This window comes from Ascidiella aspersa, chromosome 3 (genome assembly GCF_963924565.1).
Source record: "Ascidiella aspersa chromosome 3, kaAscAspe10.2, whole genome shotgun sequence".
In the NCBI taxonomy this organism is placed as follows: domain Eukaryota; kingdom Metazoa; phylum Chordata; class Ascidiacea; order Phlebobranchia; family Ascidiidae; genus Ascidiella; species Ascidiella aspersa.
In genome coordinates this window covers 7,984,273-8,002,758 of record NC_139449.1, presented here as the reverse complement: position 1 = coordinate 8,002,758, position 18,486 = coordinate 7,984,273, and the positions used below count along the sequence as shown (strand labels likewise).

At 35.6% G+C, this 18,486-nt stretch overlaps 4 protein-coding genes across 4 annotated transcripts; 3 read left to right on the top strand and 1 right to left on the bottom strand.

Moving 5' to 3' along the window:
• Nucleotides 1-1,720: 1,720 nt before the first annotated feature.
• On the top strand, nucleotides 1,721-4,966 carry LOC146159022 (dihydroxyacetone phosphate acyltransferase-like). Its single transcript, XM_083386109.1, has 3 exons — nucleotides 1,721-3,554; nucleotides 3,911-4,033; nucleotides 4,403-4,966. The coding sequence occupies exons 1-3, from the start codon at nucleotides 1,737-1,739 to the stop codon at nucleotides 4,535-4,537; spliced, it is 2,076 nt and encodes a 691-aa protein (XP_083242235.1). The 5' UTR covers nucleotides 1,721-1,736; the 3' UTR covers nucleotides 4,538-4,966.
• Nucleotides 4,967-5,671: 705 nt separating this feature from the next.
• LOC146159021 (cyclin-dependent kinase 2-associated protein 1-like) lies at nucleotides 5,672-6,990 on the bottom strand. The gene is made up of 3 exons (XM_083386112.1): nucleotides 6,880-6,990; nucleotides 6,425-6,559; nucleotides 5,672-5,904 (listed from the first exon to the last, which is right to left on the bottom strand). Exons 1-3 carry the CDS (start codon nucleotides 6,902-6,904, stop codon nucleotides 5,837-5,839), a joined length of 228 nt encoding a protein of 75 aa, XP_083242238.1. The 5' UTR covers nucleotides 6,905-6,990; the 3' UTR covers nucleotides 5,672-5,836.
• A 182-nt stretch (nucleotides 6,991-7,172) lies between these two features.
• On the top strand, nucleotides 7,173-11,387 carry LOC146159020 (PRELI domain-containing protein 1, mitochondrial-like). The gene is made up of 3 exons (XM_083386111.1): nucleotides 7,173-8,305; nucleotides 9,144-9,369; nucleotides 10,342-11,387. Exons 1-3 carry the CDS (start codon nucleotides 8,208-8,210, stop codon nucleotides 10,681-10,683), a joined length of 666 nt encoding a protein of 221 aa, XP_083242237.1. The 5' UTR covers nucleotides 7,173-8,207; the 3' UTR covers nucleotides 10,684-11,387.
• Nucleotides 11,278-17,959, top strand: LOC146159019 (N-sulfoglucosamine sulfohydrolase-like). The gene is made up of 3 exons (XM_083386110.1): nucleotides 11,278-11,324; nucleotides 14,986-15,215; nucleotides 16,495-17,959. Exons 1-3 carry the CDS (start codon nucleotides 11,278-11,280, stop codon nucleotides 17,742-17,744), a joined length of 1,527 nt encoding a protein of 508 aa, XP_083242236.1. The 3' UTR covers nucleotides 17,745-17,959.
• Nucleotides 17,960-18,486: the final 527 nt, after the last annotated feature.

Below are 18,486 nucleotides of genomic sequence, written 5' to 3'. Positions count from 1 at the left end.
GGTGTGCCCCAAATGGTTAACAAACACCAAAATAGATTAACTATAAAATTTATCGCGTTTTCTCAAAGTAGTTTCATTACACTTTTTAATAGTAGTTTCTAACCTGGTGGTAATAAAATAAACAGCAGTAGCCTATATGCTGTAGCATTAGTTGGCTTCAATAGTTCAAGGTCCAACATTTTATTTAAACGCTTAAGTGGTTCAAAGGTCACTTCTGTAGCAATCAAAGGTGTTTTAAAAGCCGAAGTGCTTTTTATGAAACGTGGATATCACTAAACAAAAAACGGTGCGCTTTCAAGGAAGAACAAATGGCACCTATACAACTGTAGTGCAGATAGCCTAAGCCTTATAGCCTTAAGATATGCTAGCAATGACCTTGAATCATAAAATAATAGAAAGTTTTTAGGTTGCTTTTGCTAAAAGGCCACAACAACTATAAGTGCTAAAACAGTTTATATCAAGCATATTCCCCAGAGATTTTTAAAATTATTAAACAAGAAACTTGTTAAACTGGTTACTGCAGCAAATCGAGTTGTAATTTAATTTCCATTTATTATTACGTCATGTGACATGTGTAGACTACCATTGTTACAAATTTTGCTGAAATGTAAAGTAGGCTAATGAGTGAACTTTTTCGCGGTTACGTAAATAAATTTACATTAGGATACTCGATTTGTGTGTAGTAGGCTAACTAAAAATTGTTAAGCAAGTCAATATTTTAAGTAACTATTGGACTATAGGCTAAGTTTACGGATGCGAACATATTATATAGTACGAATTGCGGTAATTTTCGGTGTCTATTCACATTGGTAATTCATACTTCTGGTCATTTGTTTTATAAGAATATTACGATGCTTGCAACTTTTTGAAGCTTCTTCATAAAACAGGATTTCTAGGAAAACCTTAAAATCAAACCCGCTAGGTATAAGAAAATTACAAAGTTCAACTCTGGGGAATCCCTTAATCTTCAAAACTCAACGTTCTTAAAGATGTTTAAAAGTTTATTGCGATGTTTGTCTTTAGTTTAGGTGAAACACTTTTTCCAAAAATATGACAAAATTATAAAAATCATAAACTCAGTTTGTCAAGTTTGATAATAGTTGCTGCAGGACAGCTATGAAGAATTTCCCAATCCATACATGCGCTGCCGCTTTGCGCATAAAACACCATGCAATATATCAGCAAAAACTTTAGCCGCGACTATACAAATTTTGGCGCTGGTCTAGAATCCTACCACAGTTATGAAATCAACGCACAAAATTTGAGTTAGGGTGCTGGTTAGCGTTTGGGTGTGGGTGGGTCAAGTATTATTATATTCTTTATTTAATAATAATACTTGACCCACCTTAACCCAAACGCTAACCCGCAACCTAACCCAAATAATGCGCGTTGTGGTAGGATTCTAGACCAGCGCCCAAATTTTAGTTATTAATTTTTTTCAACTACGTAATTCTTAACTGTTTTAACTGCGACTTATAGTTCAAGTTACACTTGGCTTATCATTGCAACAATCATATGTGATCGCGCAATACACAAGAAAATCTGCACTTAATTACTAAGTACTGTAAATCGAAAAATATTTTTACATCAGGCCATATGTTATGCTGTACACTATAGTAACTAATTTTTATTAGGTCTAACATAGTTTTCAAAATAGTTAATGACTGTATATATTTTTAAAAAAATTTATTACCAGGTACTATAAATTGTCATCTTTTTACAAAAACAAAATAGTGATGGACTTGTTGTATGATCAAAAACAATCAGTGATTAACGACGATGGGTATGTGGATATGATAAAGGATCTGCAAAGGCACAGCTTTGGGGGTTTGAGATTCGCAACCCAGGAATTCCACCCTCCAAAATATGTCCACCACCAAAAGCGAACTTCTAGCGATGTTTGGAAAAAGGCGCTGCACTCTGACCGTGTTCAGTGGATTATCAGACAAATGGTCCGCGAGGAAGACAGAAAAGAAGAGGATGTAATTAAAGAAGCGACAAATATCCTAAAAGAGCTTGCTTATACAGACCACATGACCGTGGTACGAATGCTTGGCTATGCTCTGTACACTGTTGTAAGCCAAATCTATCATGATGGTGTTCTAATCAACAGGGACATGGTAAGCAAGTTAGCAGACTTGGTCAAACACCATCCTGTTGTTTTAATGCCAAGCCACAGAAGTTACATGGACTTTTTGATCGTGACACTCGTCTGCTTTTACCTGCAACTTCCACTGCCTGCCATTGCCGCAGGAATGGATTTCATGTCCATGAAAGGAATTGGTTCTGCTCTTCGTGCCTGTGGTGCCTTCTTTATGCGGCGCTCTTTCGGCTCTGACAGACTTTACTGGGCCTTGTTTACTGAGTATGTTCACACTATTATTATCAACGGTGACAGACCGATGGAGTTCTTTATTGAAGGTACAAGGAGTCGAACTGGCAAGTCTCTAAATCCAAAGTTCGGATTACTTTCCGTGATTGCAGAGCCTTACCTCAAGGCTCAGACATTCGATGTGATGATAGTTCCAATCAGTATCTCCTATGACCGCTTGGTCGAGGAAAACTTGTACGCTTATGAACTCCTCGGCATTCCAAAGCCAAAAGAATCGACATCTGGACTAATGAAGGCCAGTTCTATCCTTAATGACAACTACGGTGGTGTTCACTTGCATTTTTGTGAACCTATTTCACTCAGGAACTACTTTGGTCATTTGGATCGCGGAATCCATGCCTGCTATCCAAGATACATGCTGCGTTTGTCAAACACTGAGCAACAAAACATGGAACTGCTCGGGTACACACTTATCCTTAGGCAGCAACAAAACATGATCTTCACCGCTTGGGCAGCGATGGCTGTGGTGCTCTCCCAACATCCCCAGGGCATTTCTCTAGATAGATTTGTGCTTGAAATGCTTTGGTTCCGACAGATTCTTGGCAAATGCAGAGTTGCAGTGATATGGCCTGCAGGTTCCATGCGCGAAATAGTCCTCATCAATTTGCATCGCTTTCAACATGTCGTGCACCTACAAACGCACACCGACCCCCGCAAAGCTGATAAAATTTTTGTCGCTGGAAGCAAGTCGAAGGTAAAGGGCTCCATGAAGTCAAGTCTCCTCGATTCATCTGTTATCGAAGAAACGGTGAACCACATCATGCTTGGCAACTACCGGAACCAGATGCTTCACAATTTTATCCGGCCGGCTTTGGTTTCGTTTTCCATCCATAAGCTTAAACAACATGAACCTACCAAACAGTTCATCGAGCCAGATGTACTCAAAGAAGACTTTACATTCCTGCAACAGCTTCTCAAGAAAGATTTCATTTTCGAGCCGGTAAAAGACAGTCTGGATTTTAATAATGGAATTAACTTTCTTGTAGAATGTGGCGTCATTACCTCTCAAAATGGTGGCTTGTACCACATCGAAGAGCATGCAGACCGGTTGCTTGTTTTTCTTCGATCCACGTTCACCCTATTCCTTTCAGGCTACTGGATGTGCTGCCAATTTCTACTGAACATGTCACCTTCAAACCAGTTACATACCCTCCCCTCACAGGTATTACAATTTTTTTTTTCAGAGATTTTTCCACTATATATATAAATCACATATATAAACTTTCTATTGATTAATGTACCTAGTGTTTTGAAATAGTAATGATTTGCCAATCCTCTAAATGCCCTTAATGTACTCAGCACCATATATTGGTGTTTGTTTATATATTTATATATATTTTCGTTATAATCCGAATTTGTGTGTTAATATGTTAAGCATTTAACAATAGTTGCACAAATTAAAAGGCAGTAAAGTGTGGTTATAGTGATTGGCACTATCAGTAGTTTACACAAAAGACTATTAGGTTTGACATTAAAAGTTTTGGAAAAAAATTAATTAATTTATTTCTTTTTAATCAGATCCAGCGGTGGATTGCTGGACATTTGCAAACTGACGGTGTTCAACAAGAAATGCTGTCACTAAATCTTATCTCAAATTGTGTGCACGCCCTTGTTGATTCAAAAGACCTAATTGTTCACAAGGTAAGTAAGGTGAACCTTTAGCCAGTGATTTGCAATCTTTGGGAGAAATTTGTAAATAAAACAATCCTGCTCTCCAGTGTATTTATAAACAAATCTGTATAATTATTTTTTTAAACAGAAGTGGTTCACTTTAAATTCTGTCTAATATACAAGAAAGACAAATTTTTTTTACAATAGTAGGCATGTCATTTTAGCAGAAGAAATGTTGCTTTTCGTAACATTAATCTGCGATAAACAATATCTACATTCTTTAAAAAAACATTGAGATTGTCATATCACCATTTAAAAAAAGTTTTTGTTAGAGTGTATATACAAAGCTGCTATCTGTGTTTATGCCTATGTAACTAAATTTGTTTGCTTATATTTTAGAATGGAAATCAAAAAGTGGCAGTGGTAAATTACACCAAGCTTCAAAAGACTGCAAACAGGATTGCAACTTTCATAAGAGTACCAATTCTGGTATGCAAATCATCAACAGTTTTAAGTAAATCAGCGAAATTGTAGCTTTTTCTTTAAATGTTCACCTGTTATAGTTTTGTTTTATTTATATGCAATAGCAACCTATTTTATTTTTAATGCACAATAATTACGGTAATTACCTACCAACACTTCGTTTCAATATAATGTATAAGTGATGCCTCACAGTTTTGTACTGTTGTGTGATGAATATACTTTATACTGGTTAAATGGTGCACTAATTACTTATTTTGAGGTTTTACATACTATGGTCCATTGCCTTATTATTATTATACATTTATGGATATTATTCCTTAAATATATATATATATTTTTTCAAATGTAATGAGTAGCTTGCATTACAAAAAAGTATATGCAGCCTTTTTTAATGTTTTATTTTGCAGTTGAATTTTCTACCTAAAAAGATGATTAATAATGAATAAGTTTAGCACCGAAATTTAAGAATTTATTTGTGTGTTGCTCGTTTTTTTCTGTTTATTTAATATGTTTTTCATATTTGTTTCTGTTCGAACTTAGTTGCAATGTATTTTATGTATTTGTTAATCATGATCAATTTTTTACTTGTAATCAAATTATTTTGTGTTGTACCAGCCAATGTGCATTAAAAATTGTTCTTCAATTAAACAGACTTTCGTACCAAGGATATTATTCTGATGTACTTTGGAAACAGACTATCTAAACAATTTAAAACAACTTCAAAAGTTACATACTTAACTAGGAAATGGTTTATTTTAACTGGACTCAATTTCTGAAATATTTCTATGAACTGCTTTCCTCCTTCAAATACTTAAAAAAATTGTGTTAAATATAACTGTGATATATTTAACATTTTAAAAATCTAAGTTTTACTAGCCATTACTTGGACAGTTAAACAAACAATTAGAGCAACATGAAATAATTATTTGGTCAATATTATGACTCATTATGAGTATGTATTTTTCCAAGAGATATATTGAACAAACTTTAAATTTTAAAGCAACAAAATTGCAATATTTTATGCAAGTTATATCTTGTCTTGATCATTAAAGCAAAACAGTAGAAATTATGTATATAACACCAACATATCTTCAAAAAAATATTGGATAAAACATTTTATTAACATTAAAAAGATTTAATTTGACTGGACAAGCAAAAAAAATAAGAAATACTTCAAAAATAATGCAGAAGGCCAAACATTTTATTTGCGCTGAGAAAATAGCTTAACACATTAGTCGTTAAAAACAACAACTTGACCTAGGTTCATGTTGAACCTACTGTAGTCAGATTTCAGTCTTTGAAAGCTCTCCTTTCGTGATTGACAGCATTTTCTGCCACTCAACAATTTAGCTATGATCTTGCACTTCTTTCTGTTTCAATAAGACATTCTCGCACAAGTGCCCTTGCATGTAAGATTCCTGCAAAAAAGCATATGTTTACATATTTTTTTTAAGAAAACATTCTCAGACTACAACTCCAATGAAGAGATTTTATCAATCATGTATATCAAATTATTAAAGATGTTATAAGGAGTTTCAACAAAGATCAATTTAAAGCACATTTATTTTTCTTTTGACATGTAGAAGACTATTGTTTGTAAAATCTATTACCTTTAAATTTGGTGGGAGTTCTCCTAATGCTAGCTTTTCTTATTTGGGTGTTCATTCTGTTTGTTCAATGAAGGCTTCCAAAATACACAGTATATTTATAACAGATAAAAATAAACAGGCGCTAACTAAATAGACTATTTGTAGTTTACAGCTGATGCCTTTTTTATTGTTTAGAAAATTAAAAGAGTTTCCCATTCTTTTACAGAAGCAAAAATTAAAAGAGTTTTTCCATTCTTTTACAGAAGTGTTGTCCCCAGTAAATATGTTAAAAATACACACGAAAAAGGTGACTTTCATAATGCAATAAAACACATATAGCTGCTGTGACCTCTTTTTAGTCGATCGCTGGCACTTCTGCTTCCTGCGTAAGTTGGCTTTATGTCTTTTCCTAGTTCCTCAATGACCGCCAATAGGTCGGCATATTTGCTTTGTGGAATTTGGTCCTGTCCAAATGGTTGACTTCCTAAAATTTAGTAAAGCATATTAATTGTGCTATTGATCAACATTCAACAATTATAAATTGGCCCTTAAGGTTACTTATTTGAACATGTTACAGTTTTTATAACGAATTATTGTAATGATTTGATTTGTAAACAAAACTAATTGAAACGTTCATAAATTGAAACATTCATGCATTCAAATATGTTTTTATTTTAATGCAATTAAATATGAATCTTTTCCAAATTCAGACAAATTTTGACACAAGTTTTTCACAATTAATTACGTTTTGTCAAACACGTAGTTAAGGTCCATAATATATTTAAAACGAATAATATAACTTACCGCTTGGAAACTGTTTCCCCGACATTATTTTTAATAAATTTCACCGGCGACTCGGTGATTTTTTTTACCGAAACGAACACTATGCGAAATAGGTTGTGTATAAGATGTCTATACGGTTAGATTGTAATCGTTGGTGCGTGTCCGGCAGGTTTCTATGTGTAAAATTATCACTTGGGGGTCGTGACTTTTCACACGTTTGTTTTCGTTCTAAGCTTTCTAAATGTTATGACGCGACCTTTTACCCCGAGAAAACAACGCCCTTTAGTAAAATAATAGTTAGGTTGCGAAACAGTAAATTGAGTGTCGATTTTAGTAAATTGAGTGTTCTCCGTTGGCTTTGTGTAGGGTATGTGGCCTAGCAAGGTTGACCAGAGAAAGCACTTGTCCAAGACTGGAACTTAACATTTGAATCAATGCTATTCTTGTTTTGACAACATAAACAAACTTAAGAAAATTTTGAAAGAACATTGCATTTAACATAAGCCATATCATAAATAGCATTTAATTGGCATGATAGTCAATCCATGCCCGGAAAACGTTTTACTAAATAACCACTTTTCAGGCCTAATCCTTAACTGTTTAAACACAGTATTAGGCATTTATCCAAACTTGTCACTTGTGGATTTGCAATTTACGTATGATTTCTTGCCATTAAAATGATATATTAACAAAAAAATCATTTTCAAGGATTAACCGTTATCCATTCTGAAAAGTATTGCAGATTTCAATGAGATCTCGCAGGTGCAACGCAGAAAAAAATACGGGTGACCGGGTGCACAAAGGTAACAAAGTGCACCTCAGCCCTCGGGTACACTTTTTTCCAAGTGCTCTTTATGATTTTCCATTGCACTGTAAACATATGTTGCACAAGCATTTTACATATTTGGGGAGCAGTTCCATTTCTTTTTAGGTGTGCACTTTTGAAAGGTGTAATGATTTAGGTTGAAAAAAACTTGCGGCTTCAGTTGCCATACTTTCCACAGTTGCCAGTTGTAAACAGTGCATTAGGACTTTAACACTTCTAAGACTCAAATCCAAAGGATTATATGCTGGGACATCCCTATTCATCGATTGCATTTATAACTTTCAAAGTTCCTTGTTAAATGTTTGCTACTTCCTATGTATACTAAACCTTCTGCAAAAGACCTGTCAATGTCATCATGGTACTTGTTGTAAAATAACTATGGCAAACAGAACACCAGATGGCACACTGACTAGATTTTGAACAACGTTGCTTGGCGCAAATCTTTTGAAAACATTACCAGAGTGTTTAACATTTTTTTATAGAAAATGGTTTCATAGGCTAATAAACTAACTACTAAAACTACATGGATTCTTCAAAATATGGATCTGTTTTAAACATAATCAACTTTTCTTGGGATGATGTGGTGTCTTGCTTTTGGAAAAAGTACCCCAATCAGTATAGGTGGATATACCAATTGATTTTTAGAGTTATGCCAATATAGATAATATTGGCAGATATTTCGCTCAGGCCGATTCCTGGTATCAGTAAATTTTGGCTGTTTCTTAATGATGAAAATGTTATATAACATTTCTTAAAAAAAACAATTTTCCTAAGTTGGCATTTGTAGTTTTTCAGGCGATGACCAGTATCCAAAGATAATATGGAAAAGAATTGTGTGACTAAATGAGTAGACAAACTAATTTGTTAAACATTAATATTTGTTACATTTCATAGCTAATTTTTAAAGTCAAATGTATGAGAAGTGTTTGTCATCATTGACTTTTCTTTGATTTGATTTGTACATTACAAAGTGATTCAAAAATTCTATGTGCTTCCCAAACGGTTAAAATGTTTAATAATTATTTTTATTTCAAAAAGTGTGTACCATTTTTTATTAAAAGAGCCCATTATTTAAAGGTACCGAAACTATCTTGACTACGCAGTCTTAACTGTATATTTTTTGTATAATTATTTTAGATATCGGGACACCCTGATTTGTTCGATTAAAACTGACTACTTTGTTTGAAAAGACTTCAAACAAAAAAAAATGTGTGGCAAGTGGCAACCCTGTGGTGTTGTGAATTAAACTTATAAAAATTCTATTAAACTTGTTTACATCAAACTAAATTAGACCATTGAACAAAAACAAAGACATGTAAAATTGAGACCAACCTATTGATTGTAAATTTTTGAGTTCTTCAGTTATACCTTGTATTGTTATTTTGGTAATTTGTTTCATTTTTGATTATGTATTTGTTAAAGTTGATTGATATTACTGTAGTGTTTTTTCATTTAACAGCCAGCATGTCTTGAGCGAAGATGTAGTCGATCGAAAAATCACTCCAGACGGATTGTTGTACAGCCGGCGAATTTTAAGTAAAACCAATCCGTTGCCTAAATGGGGAAATTTGATTTTCAAGTCGCATCTAAAAGACATGGTACATATAGTTGAAGAATCAATCGTTGACCCCATAAACAAGACAATGAAGGTCTATTCCTGGAATGTTGGCTACCGAAATATGATGGTAGGTCTAAATTTGTACTTTTGTTTTAGTAGCCCAGCAGTTGCCAAACTTTTCTAAAAATTTGACTGGTTGACCCTTTGTAATGATTTTGATATTTTGCGGGCCCCCATAAAAATTCAAGGATTAGTTTACCCATGTTTCTTGTGGTACGCTGGTGCAGTCACGATTCTTTCTAATGTAACACTTCTCTGATTAATATAAACAATTCGCTGATAGAAGGTAGTATAAGTGCAGAATAATAGATGCTTTATAACTGAATAATAATTATAAAGCATAACTAAAGACTAAGAACGATGAATGTTTAAAAATGTGAAGTCTAATGCTCACTGTGTATGTGCGTATGTTATGTTATTTTCTTCTTAAAATTTTCAGCTCATGTCCCACTTGTTTTATAAATTATTTTCGGGTCTACAATAAAGCGAGGAAAAAAAACACACAAAGAACACATACCATTTATGTCTGACAGGGTCGCATTTAACAACAACAATGCTTTTGACACACAGGAACTGACCCCAAAATAACATTTTGCAAATACAACCATGGTGCATTGTTGTGAAGAACTAAATTTCATACATAATTATTTGTTATTTGCAAAGAATACATAAATCTTCTGGGGCTATTTCTAGTATTGACCTGTGCTAAAATTAACAAAACTACTTAATCACAACAAATACATATGCATATTTATTCCATGTTCTTACCATTACCAGTTATAGGGAATTTATAGCCGTCAAAAGTTGAGACATCAGATAAAGTTTACATTTAACGCACTACCTGAACACTAATATGACGTCATATTCCCAAATTACAGCATTCAATATCACAACCAACTTTGAAGTACTCAATAATAATTATGTATACACATAAGACATTGTGATTGAACCATTAGGAGTCATCTGTTTGTTAAATGCCAATCGTTGCATTAGAAAAGCTACCACTTTTTACTCATCTATCGCCCCCATTAAACGCCAGGACGTCCAAGAATGTATGACGATAGCGCAGCCTGTTGCCGAAACTCCAAGTACATCGGCCACGTCGATACAGCGCCAGGGTTGGGTCGACTCCTCGCTAACCGGTTTCCGACGCGTGCTGCGCCAGTTCGGCCTACAACGGTGGAAGTCCAACGTGAACAAGGCTCACCTTGGCTACGTCACTATGCTGCAGGGCGCCGAGATGCCCCAGGGGCACCAGGCCGGCCTCAAGGAGTGCGTCAAGGGCGCCCAGGAGAAGGCACGGCGCCGGGCCATCGATATCGCCTCGATCGCGCAGAATATCGTCATCGAAAAGTCGAATTCGGCCGCACGCCAATCGTAGGACTTTGTTTTGCAGTTTGAGGGGCGAAACACAAGCGTTTAACATCCCCAACGGTCGCTTTGCCGGGCTGTTAACTGGTTTTAATGTATGTGGCCTTCTACTATGGTACTTGGAGTTGTTTGGGGCTCTGTACTCGCACGATTTTAGATCAATTTTGTTGTAAAACTGAAGACTGCGAAAATGTGGCTTTATTAACCTTTGAAAAGCTAGCCCTTGTGTAAAAAACTCATTTTTATGTCTTACGTCCCCATTGTAGTGAATGGAATGCTTGTAAAATTCTTGGCTCACATAAATATTGTAGGAAATTTCTGTTCCTAGAGAAATTTCTAAACACTTCCGTGTCCTATGTGTTTAGGCCACGCATTTTGACCAACTAACAGTCTGAGCAAAAGCGACCCAATATTAAAACATCCTAATCCGCACTTTTTAATTAATTTGAGTCGTCCAGCATAAATCTCCTACGAATTTATTTTTCAAGGGAGTAAAATGCCTGTGTTTTGCCTCGACCAAATTGTCCTTGTTATTTTTCCTTAAAGTTCGTTTTTTTATTCGCCCTTTGTGATTCCTATTAAGTATGGCTACTGAAATTCGTCGATGCATTTTCGTCAAGACAGCTATATGATGCTTTATCATATGTTTTCGTTATTCCTATCAAATTCACGATAACGTTGCCTTTTTGTGATGGCCAATACACCGTGCAACCATTGAAACTTGTTTGCTGTTTTTTGTTTTGTGAACGACAGAGATTGTCACCAGGAGCGGAAGCAAAATTATTCAGGAAATTGGCTTACTTGATTCACCGCAGTAAGTATACGGTCCCCATTCGAACCCTTAATCCTATATTTATCACAGACAGAACCGCGATAGAGGCATTCGGTTCCACACAGAGTTCAGCACTTCAGCTGTTACTTGTTAGTCACTATTGACATATAAAACAAAAGCCTTGCCCACCTCCTACTGAATACTGACATCAATTTGAAGAAGGACTCCCTAGAAATACGTCAACCTATGGGAACCGGTCATAATGAATTTAATCTACGCCTCTGCATTGGCAGCACACTATTTACCACGCGAACGAATGCCAAAATTTAAACGAATGAAGAGGCGGGACCGTTCGATTTTCTTGACGAGTTATTTCCCGAGGTCTTCTTTCGAACAAAACGCGAATAAGTCCAGAAGCTGTACATTCGCCTAGCTAGAAGTAATGCCTTATAGATACTTGAGAAACCCTGGTCTAGCTTATTTAGCGTTTCTATATCGTCACCTAGCGGAATTTATGTCTTTTTAAACCTAGAACAGTTATCTGTTGACTGTTGCTTCACTGCTACTCTGTGGCTTAATTTACGTTATGAAAAAAAATAAACAGGCTTACAGTAGACCTACAAACTATATCTGGAAAGCAACGATATGTGTAATAGCACACTTTTGTCCTAAAAATAAATGAGATTTAGATGAAAGCTTGGTTGACATTTTCTCCTATAAAAATTCATTCAAATGTTGTGTTACTGGGTTTAATAAAAAATATTCAACTATTATCGTTTTCTGTACGATATGTTTAAGGGAAAGAATTCTATGTTGTCGGTGATAATTATAAATCTTTAAAAATTGAACATTAACCGTGAGCCATTTGACGAAGTAAACAAACTTAATCTACCTAAAGCAGGAGTCCGCAACCTTTCGTCACTTGCGGCACACCTACAGGGTTAAAAATGAACAGCGGCATGGGCCTACAAAATATACTCGAAACCACAGTAAACACTTTGGACTATCATGCTGTCAAAGCGAAGGGCTTGTTTATGCAAAATTTTTCCGTATTGTATTTCTTTATCATCTAATTTTACGAATTTTAAGTCCTAAAACCATCCGCATAAAGTCCTCTTTGATTTGCCTCGGTTAACCTGGCTAACCAGAGAAGATTTATGGCTGCCATTAAGTCGAACTTTGTATTTTGTACTTTTAATATTCTAACATTATTTTGGAAGACCAACCAAGATAAATTTGTGCAACAACAACCAAGACAAACAAATTAAAGTGCAAACCGGGCGAATGTATTTCATTTTACTAAGTTGAGTTTCAAGCTTATGGAAAGTATCCCAGAGGTTTCACTTTTTTAAAATGAAAAACGTTTGTTGTATCGTTTAGATGCGCTAATGGCCTGTTAGTTTGTTTAATAAATATTGTTCCCAAATTACGCCTTTTTGCGATTCAAGGTAGGGCAAAAGTTTTAAATATGAGGAAATTAAGTTTACCACATTTATTGCAAACTTGTCCTTGGAAAAAAGCAGAGGTAATTTACCATGTTACTATAAACAGTGGTTCTCAACCTGTGGTACGCGTACCACTAGTGGTACGCGAAGTCATTTTGGGTGGTACGCTGTACGCAGTATGTTTTTAAGTAAGATTACAGTTTTACCAAAAGATTAAGCATGTTTTTATTGTAATAAACTATACATTCATTATAATGATTGTAGAGTTAAATATGTTATGCTTCTTTAACGATAGGAACTGTTATCTTTCCGGAACATCTATGCAAATCTATTAAAGTTGAGTTTTTCAACAATTTGTTGGTACGCACCAAGATCATAGAAGCTCGACGTGGTACGCAGTGAAAAAAAGGTTGAGAACCACTGCTATAAAGTAATGTTACGGATAGTGTAATGTGCCTGGCCTTCTTCCCCACAAATGGAGTCACACCCTTTATCATGTGTGAAAGCGGCATTTGATCGGATGGCGTGTTATAATATTTGTAGGCTATATTATATAGATTAATTTAGATAATTTTTCTACTTAGCGCGGCGCACCTGGTTAAGAAGGTCCGATCTGAAGAATTCAAATATCGAAACTTTTCTGAGCGAAAGTGCATTCGTCGAACTTTTTACTCCAAATTTAAACCTAATTTTACAGGGTTGTCCTAAGCAAAAATTGACACTCGCCAGGCGGGCGAGCGGCTATCAATCTACACTCGCCCAGACGAAATAACACTCGCCAAATTTGTTGGCACGCCGTTTGCAAATTTCCGTCCTAGCGCGGTCATTTATTTGGGTTTGTCTTACAGTTTCTATACGTAAACATTAGTTTTAATTTCCATGTATGAATGACCAAATTATTGACCCATAAAGAAATTTACGCTTAAAACAATGTTTTTTAGACGAAATATTTTTTTACAATCTTTAGTAAAAAAATAACACTAACAATTTAGTAGCCACGGCCTGCCTGTTTTCCTTTTTTCTAAAAAGCCTCGCGCTTTCTTTTCTTCTTTATCTGTTTTTTCTGTGCTTGAAGGACGTTTCACCGCAAACAAAACGCCAAATTTCGCCTAACAATATAGTTACTGGTTGAACAGCAAATAATTTTGTCTTGGTTGACCGCTATGGACTTTAAGAAATCGTAACAACATAATTACGCAGACTAGCTGTAGTTACACATTAGGTCATACTTTAAAATACAGTAATGTTCAGTGGGCCATTTCGCTCCCTCAAAACATGTTAAAAACACTGCTTACAAATATTTTTATAAGACATTTGTATTCCAACTTTTTGTGTCCAAAAACTGCAGCAATTGCCTATAATTTTCTTATGCAAACAATTCAATAAATACAGAAAAGCAAAATTCTTATCGCTGGGTACATCGCAAGTCCAATAAACTTTTCCAAAGACCTCAACGACTGGGTTAAACATTTAAAAATTATCAACGTTTAAGTTAAACAATAAATCTCATAACTAATTACCACTGCAGCAATGACGTCTTTGATTGTAGCCGGTAAACGATGTTTTTAAACGTGACAAAGAGTCTTTATTACGGGCTTCGAACATGACCTCCATTAACCTTACTAATTGTGTAGTGTTGAATGTATTTGCGCCTTAGCGTTTAAGGAAATAACTGGCGCTAAGTAATATTTCGCTTATCAGTGGTGCTTAACACAAGTTGTCCTACACCAACTAATTAAATTTCTCGCCGAAGCCACTCGCCAGTCGGGCGAGTAGGTGTCAATCAGCACTCGCCTGGAGCAATTTGCACTCGCATTGGCGAGTGGGCGAGTGCTTAAGCCCAACCCTGTTTTATGTCATGATATGGTATACTGAATTATCGAAAATAGTTTCTCCCACAAAGCGCCGCCTAAAGGTCACGCTCCAATAGTTACTATTCGCCGTGCTGCTCCATCCATAGATCAACTTCACGCTAGAGAAAGTTGTCAAAGTTAAAAACACACGCTAGTTTTGTTAACAATTTTACACTTTCAAAAGTTTGTACCGACCAAATGTACGTTTTCAAGCTAGGCCTATATGCGCTTTTACTCACTAGCCTTATTATAGTGGGCGAGACTACTTTGTCGCTAGCGCAAAATGTTTTGGTATTACTTGCCGATGACATGGGCTTCGAATTAAACACGTACGGCAATAATGTGATTAAAACCCCGCATATTTCGGCGCTGGCTGAACGTTCGAAAATCTACACAAAGGCCTTCACCACAGTAAGCAGCTGCTCGCCAAGTCGTTCTCAAATCTTAACTGGATTACCTCAGCATCAAAATGGTTAGTACTTGCTGGCCAGTCAGCATTCTGTGGCACTTCACGTCGAGATTTCAGGTGTGTAGCACCAACTGCGGTGTGCAGGTGTGCATTTGCGTAATCTTGGTTTTTGTACATCTTAGGCTGGAAATTAGCTTTTATACAGAGTTTAAGTGCGATATATACCAATTCACATGTTCACACAAATTTTTCAGTAAAATAACGGGCGTGCACCTGCCACAGAATGCTATGTCCTTGTCTCCATTATGAACAAAATTATGTAACTCAACTTAGGTCCATTTATTAACTTCAACTTAAATGATGAAGGCTTGCCTCTAGAGCAGTGGTTCTCAACCGGGGACCTGTATGCGGACCCCTGGGGGGCCGCAAAACGTTTTCAGAGGGTCCGCAAAAACTTCTAAATATACCTTTAATAAAATAATTAACGCTGGGATACATGCCTAATCACAATTTTGGTAAGTGATAAAATCACACTGTAAAAATGCTGTGAATCGCATTATGACATAACAAATCGCATTGAGTATGACATAACACCTCCATTGTAATTTAACACTAATAGATTGTTAAATGAATGGGAGGATTATTACAGTTTCCATGTACTGGATTTGGAAAAGATAACATGCGTTTATCTATTGTAGCATTATCGAAAACACAACCACGCATTAAAAGACTGCCTTGGAGATGCAGCAGCAGAAATCACTTTAAAATAGACGTGTTATAAAGTAATTTGGTGTTGTCTGTTAATTTATTCAACATAGGTACACTATAGGCAGATATACTGAATTATTAAAAATAACTATAAACGCAGATATTCCACGAGAAAAATGTAAGGGGTCTGCGACCATTTGAAAGGTTCAAAAAGGGGCCACGGGTACAAAAAGATTGAGAACCACTGCTCTAGAGGCTTTTGCTTTATGTATTTTTTTATAAAATTTAGTCATTACGTTTTTTTCATGTAAAACAGTTTACTTGCATTAGGCTGCACTGTTGTTTAATATTTAAAATAGTTTTATGGCTAAGATCACTTTATAGATTTGCGTAGTTTAACATTCAATTTGAATGCTAATGACTTCACTCGGACTTATAATAATTTCAGTAGTATCTTGTTCACAGCACTGTTGTTTAGTATAAAAGCGAGTAACATAGATTTAATTTTACATAAGAAACGCAACTAATTTTTCTAGTGTTAGTTGTCCAACATCTTGTATATATTCAAAGCCAGTTTTAATGTTAAGAAAGAATTTATCGACCAACAAGCAATACTAATTAGCTATTTTTATAGGGATGTTTGGACTGCACAATGGCTACCACCACTTCAATTCATTTGAGAATGTTCAAAGTTTGTCGCTCATTCTAAAGCAAGGTGGAATTCGGACTGGAATTATTGGAAAAAAGCATGTTGGACCGGAACAAGTTTACCCGTTTGACTTTGCCGAAACAGAAGAAAACAACTCAATTCTACAAGTCGGTCGCAACATTACGCACATCAAGCAATTGGCAGAAAAGTTTTTCTCTGGCCAGAATTCAAGCCAGCCTTTTCTTCTTTACATTGGGTTTCATGACCCACATAGGTGTGGACACACTCACCCACAATATGGGGCCTTCTGCGAGAAATTTGGAAATCGTAAAGAAGGAATGGGTGACATCCCTGACTGGATGCCAGAATACTATGACCCAAATGAGGTTATTGTGCCAGATTTTGTTCAGGATACTCCTGCATCTCGTGAAGATATTGCCGTACAATATACAACCATATCAAGACTGGACCAAGGGGTTGGTTTGATTATGAAAGCATTGAAGAATTCTGGTTTTCTTGATGACACTTTGATTATCTTTACATCTGACAACGGTATTCCATTTCCAAATGGAAGGACTAATTTGTATGCTTCAGGAACTACTGAACCTTTTTTTCTGTCTTCCCCTTATGATAAACCTAGTTGGGGTAAAATATCACATGATTACATGTCCCTGTTAGATGTCACACCGACCATTTTGGATTGGTTTGCATTGGAATATCCACAATACAAACTATTCAACAGAAAGGTAGAGTTGACTGGAAAGTCGCTTTTAAAAGACACACAGAGAAATACTGTATTTGGCAGTCATTCCTTACATGAAATCACTATGTATTACCCAATGAGATCAGTTCGAGTTGTCAACTTAACTTTGATTGAAAACCTGAACAACCTTATGCCATTTCCAATTGATCAGGATTTCTATCTAGCTCCTTCTTTCCAAGATTTGCTCAATCGAACTCGAGCAGGTGAAGATCTGCACTGGTTTAAAACATTGAAGGCTTACTATTACCGTAGTCAGTTTGAAATGTATAACATGACAAGTGACCCTTTACAAAAAAATAACATTGCGTACGACAAAAATAATTCGGCAGCATTTGGTCAGCTTCACCAGTTGCTGTACGACTGGCAGAAAGCTACATGGGACCCCTGGCGTTGCTCACCAGGTGGTGTACTTCAAGATGCTGGTGCACACGCTGCAAGTCCAGTCTGTATGCCACTTTATAACGGTCTGTAATCTTTATTATCGAGAATTCATCTTCAGTACCATGCATGTTATTGTATGATTTATAATTTTTTTTAGAGTAAATTGCTGTTTTTTAACACAGAGCGTCACCATAAAAAGTAGAGATAGACCGATATATCAGTTTACTGATAATTATTGTAGGCGAAACTTTCTCTAATATTAATATGGTAGAATTTTTCCTGTGCAACAAACTACTTTTTGATAAAAAAAAAAAATCGGGTTTTAGCATCATGCCAAGTTAATGTGAACTAATAGTTAAATAATTATTAAAGTTATATAAACTAAAAGTTGTTTAGTTTTTATTTTCAATAAATTGAAGTTTTGAACATTTTCCAGCTATATTAAAATTTGGTATTGGGTATCGGCTGACACAATTGTAAAAGTCGGGTATCGGTATCGGCCAAAAAATGTGATATCGGTCTATCTCTAATAAAAAGTAATATATCCTGGTCGTTCATTGTTTTGTGGGAATTATGTTAACTTATATTGCTTTCTAAAGCTTCTAATTGCTTTCAATATTGTCACTGTTTGACTTGCCTAGTTATTACGGAGGAAATGCATTCTTTACTTCCAGGAACACCAAGCTATGCTTCCCTGCTTTTATGCGGTTTGATAGATTTCTTTTCTACCCACTGTTTGAATTTAAAGCCACCATTTTATAATTTCCAAAGTGAATGGTTATAAGGCCGCAGACTTTTTTTGTTTATTTAAAGTTGAGTTCATCAGTGTTACT

Bases quoted from the DNA above. Each gene is read 5' to 3' on its own strand.
- LOC146159022 (XM_083386109.1), top strand. From the start codon at position 1,737: ATGGACTTGTTGTATGATCAAAAACAATCAGTGATTAACGACGATGGG. The intron at 3,555-3,910 runs GTATTACAATTT...CTTTTTAATCAG, and splicing joins TACATACCCTCCCCTCACAG to ATCCAGCGGTGGATTGCTGG. The intron at 4,034-4,402 runs GTAAGTAAGGTG...CTTATATTTTAG, and splicing joins AAGACCTAATTGTTCACAAG to AATGGAAATCAAAAAGTGGC.
- LOC146159021 (XM_083386112.1), bottom strand. From the start codon at position 6,904: ATGTCGGGGAAACAGTTTCCAAGCG. The intron at 6,560-6,879 runs GTAAGTTATATT...ACTAAATTTTAG, and splicing joins GGGGAAACAGTTTCCAAGCG to GAAGTCAACCATTTGGACAG. The intron at 5,905-6,424 runs GTCACAGCAGCT...GCTTTTTTGCAG, and splicing joins CAGCGATCGACTAAAAAGAG to GAATCTTACATGCAAGGGCA.
- LOC146159020 (XM_083386111.1), top strand. From the start codon at position 8,208: ATGGATTCTTCAAAATATGGATCTGTTTTAAACATAATCAACTTTTCT. The intron at 8,306-9,143 runs GTGGATATACCA...TTCATTTAACAG, and splicing joins AAGTACCCCAATCAGTATAG to CCAGCATGTCTTGAGCGAAG. The intron at 9,370-10,341 runs GTAGGTCTAAAT...ATTAAACGCCAG, and splicing joins TTGGCTACCGAAATATGATG to GACGTCCAAGAATGTATGAC.
- LOC146159019 (XM_083386110.1), top strand. From the start codon at position 11,278: ATGCATTTTCGTCAAGACAGCTATATGATGCTTTATCATATGTTTTC. The intron at 11,325-14,985 runs GTTATTCCTATC...TTTACTCACTAG, and splicing joins ATGCTTTATCATATGTTTTC to CCTTATTATAGTGGGCGAGA. The intron at 15,216-16,494 runs GTTAGTACTTGC...CTATTTTTATAG, and splicing joins ATTACCTCAGCATCAAAATG to GGATGTTTGGACTGCACAAT.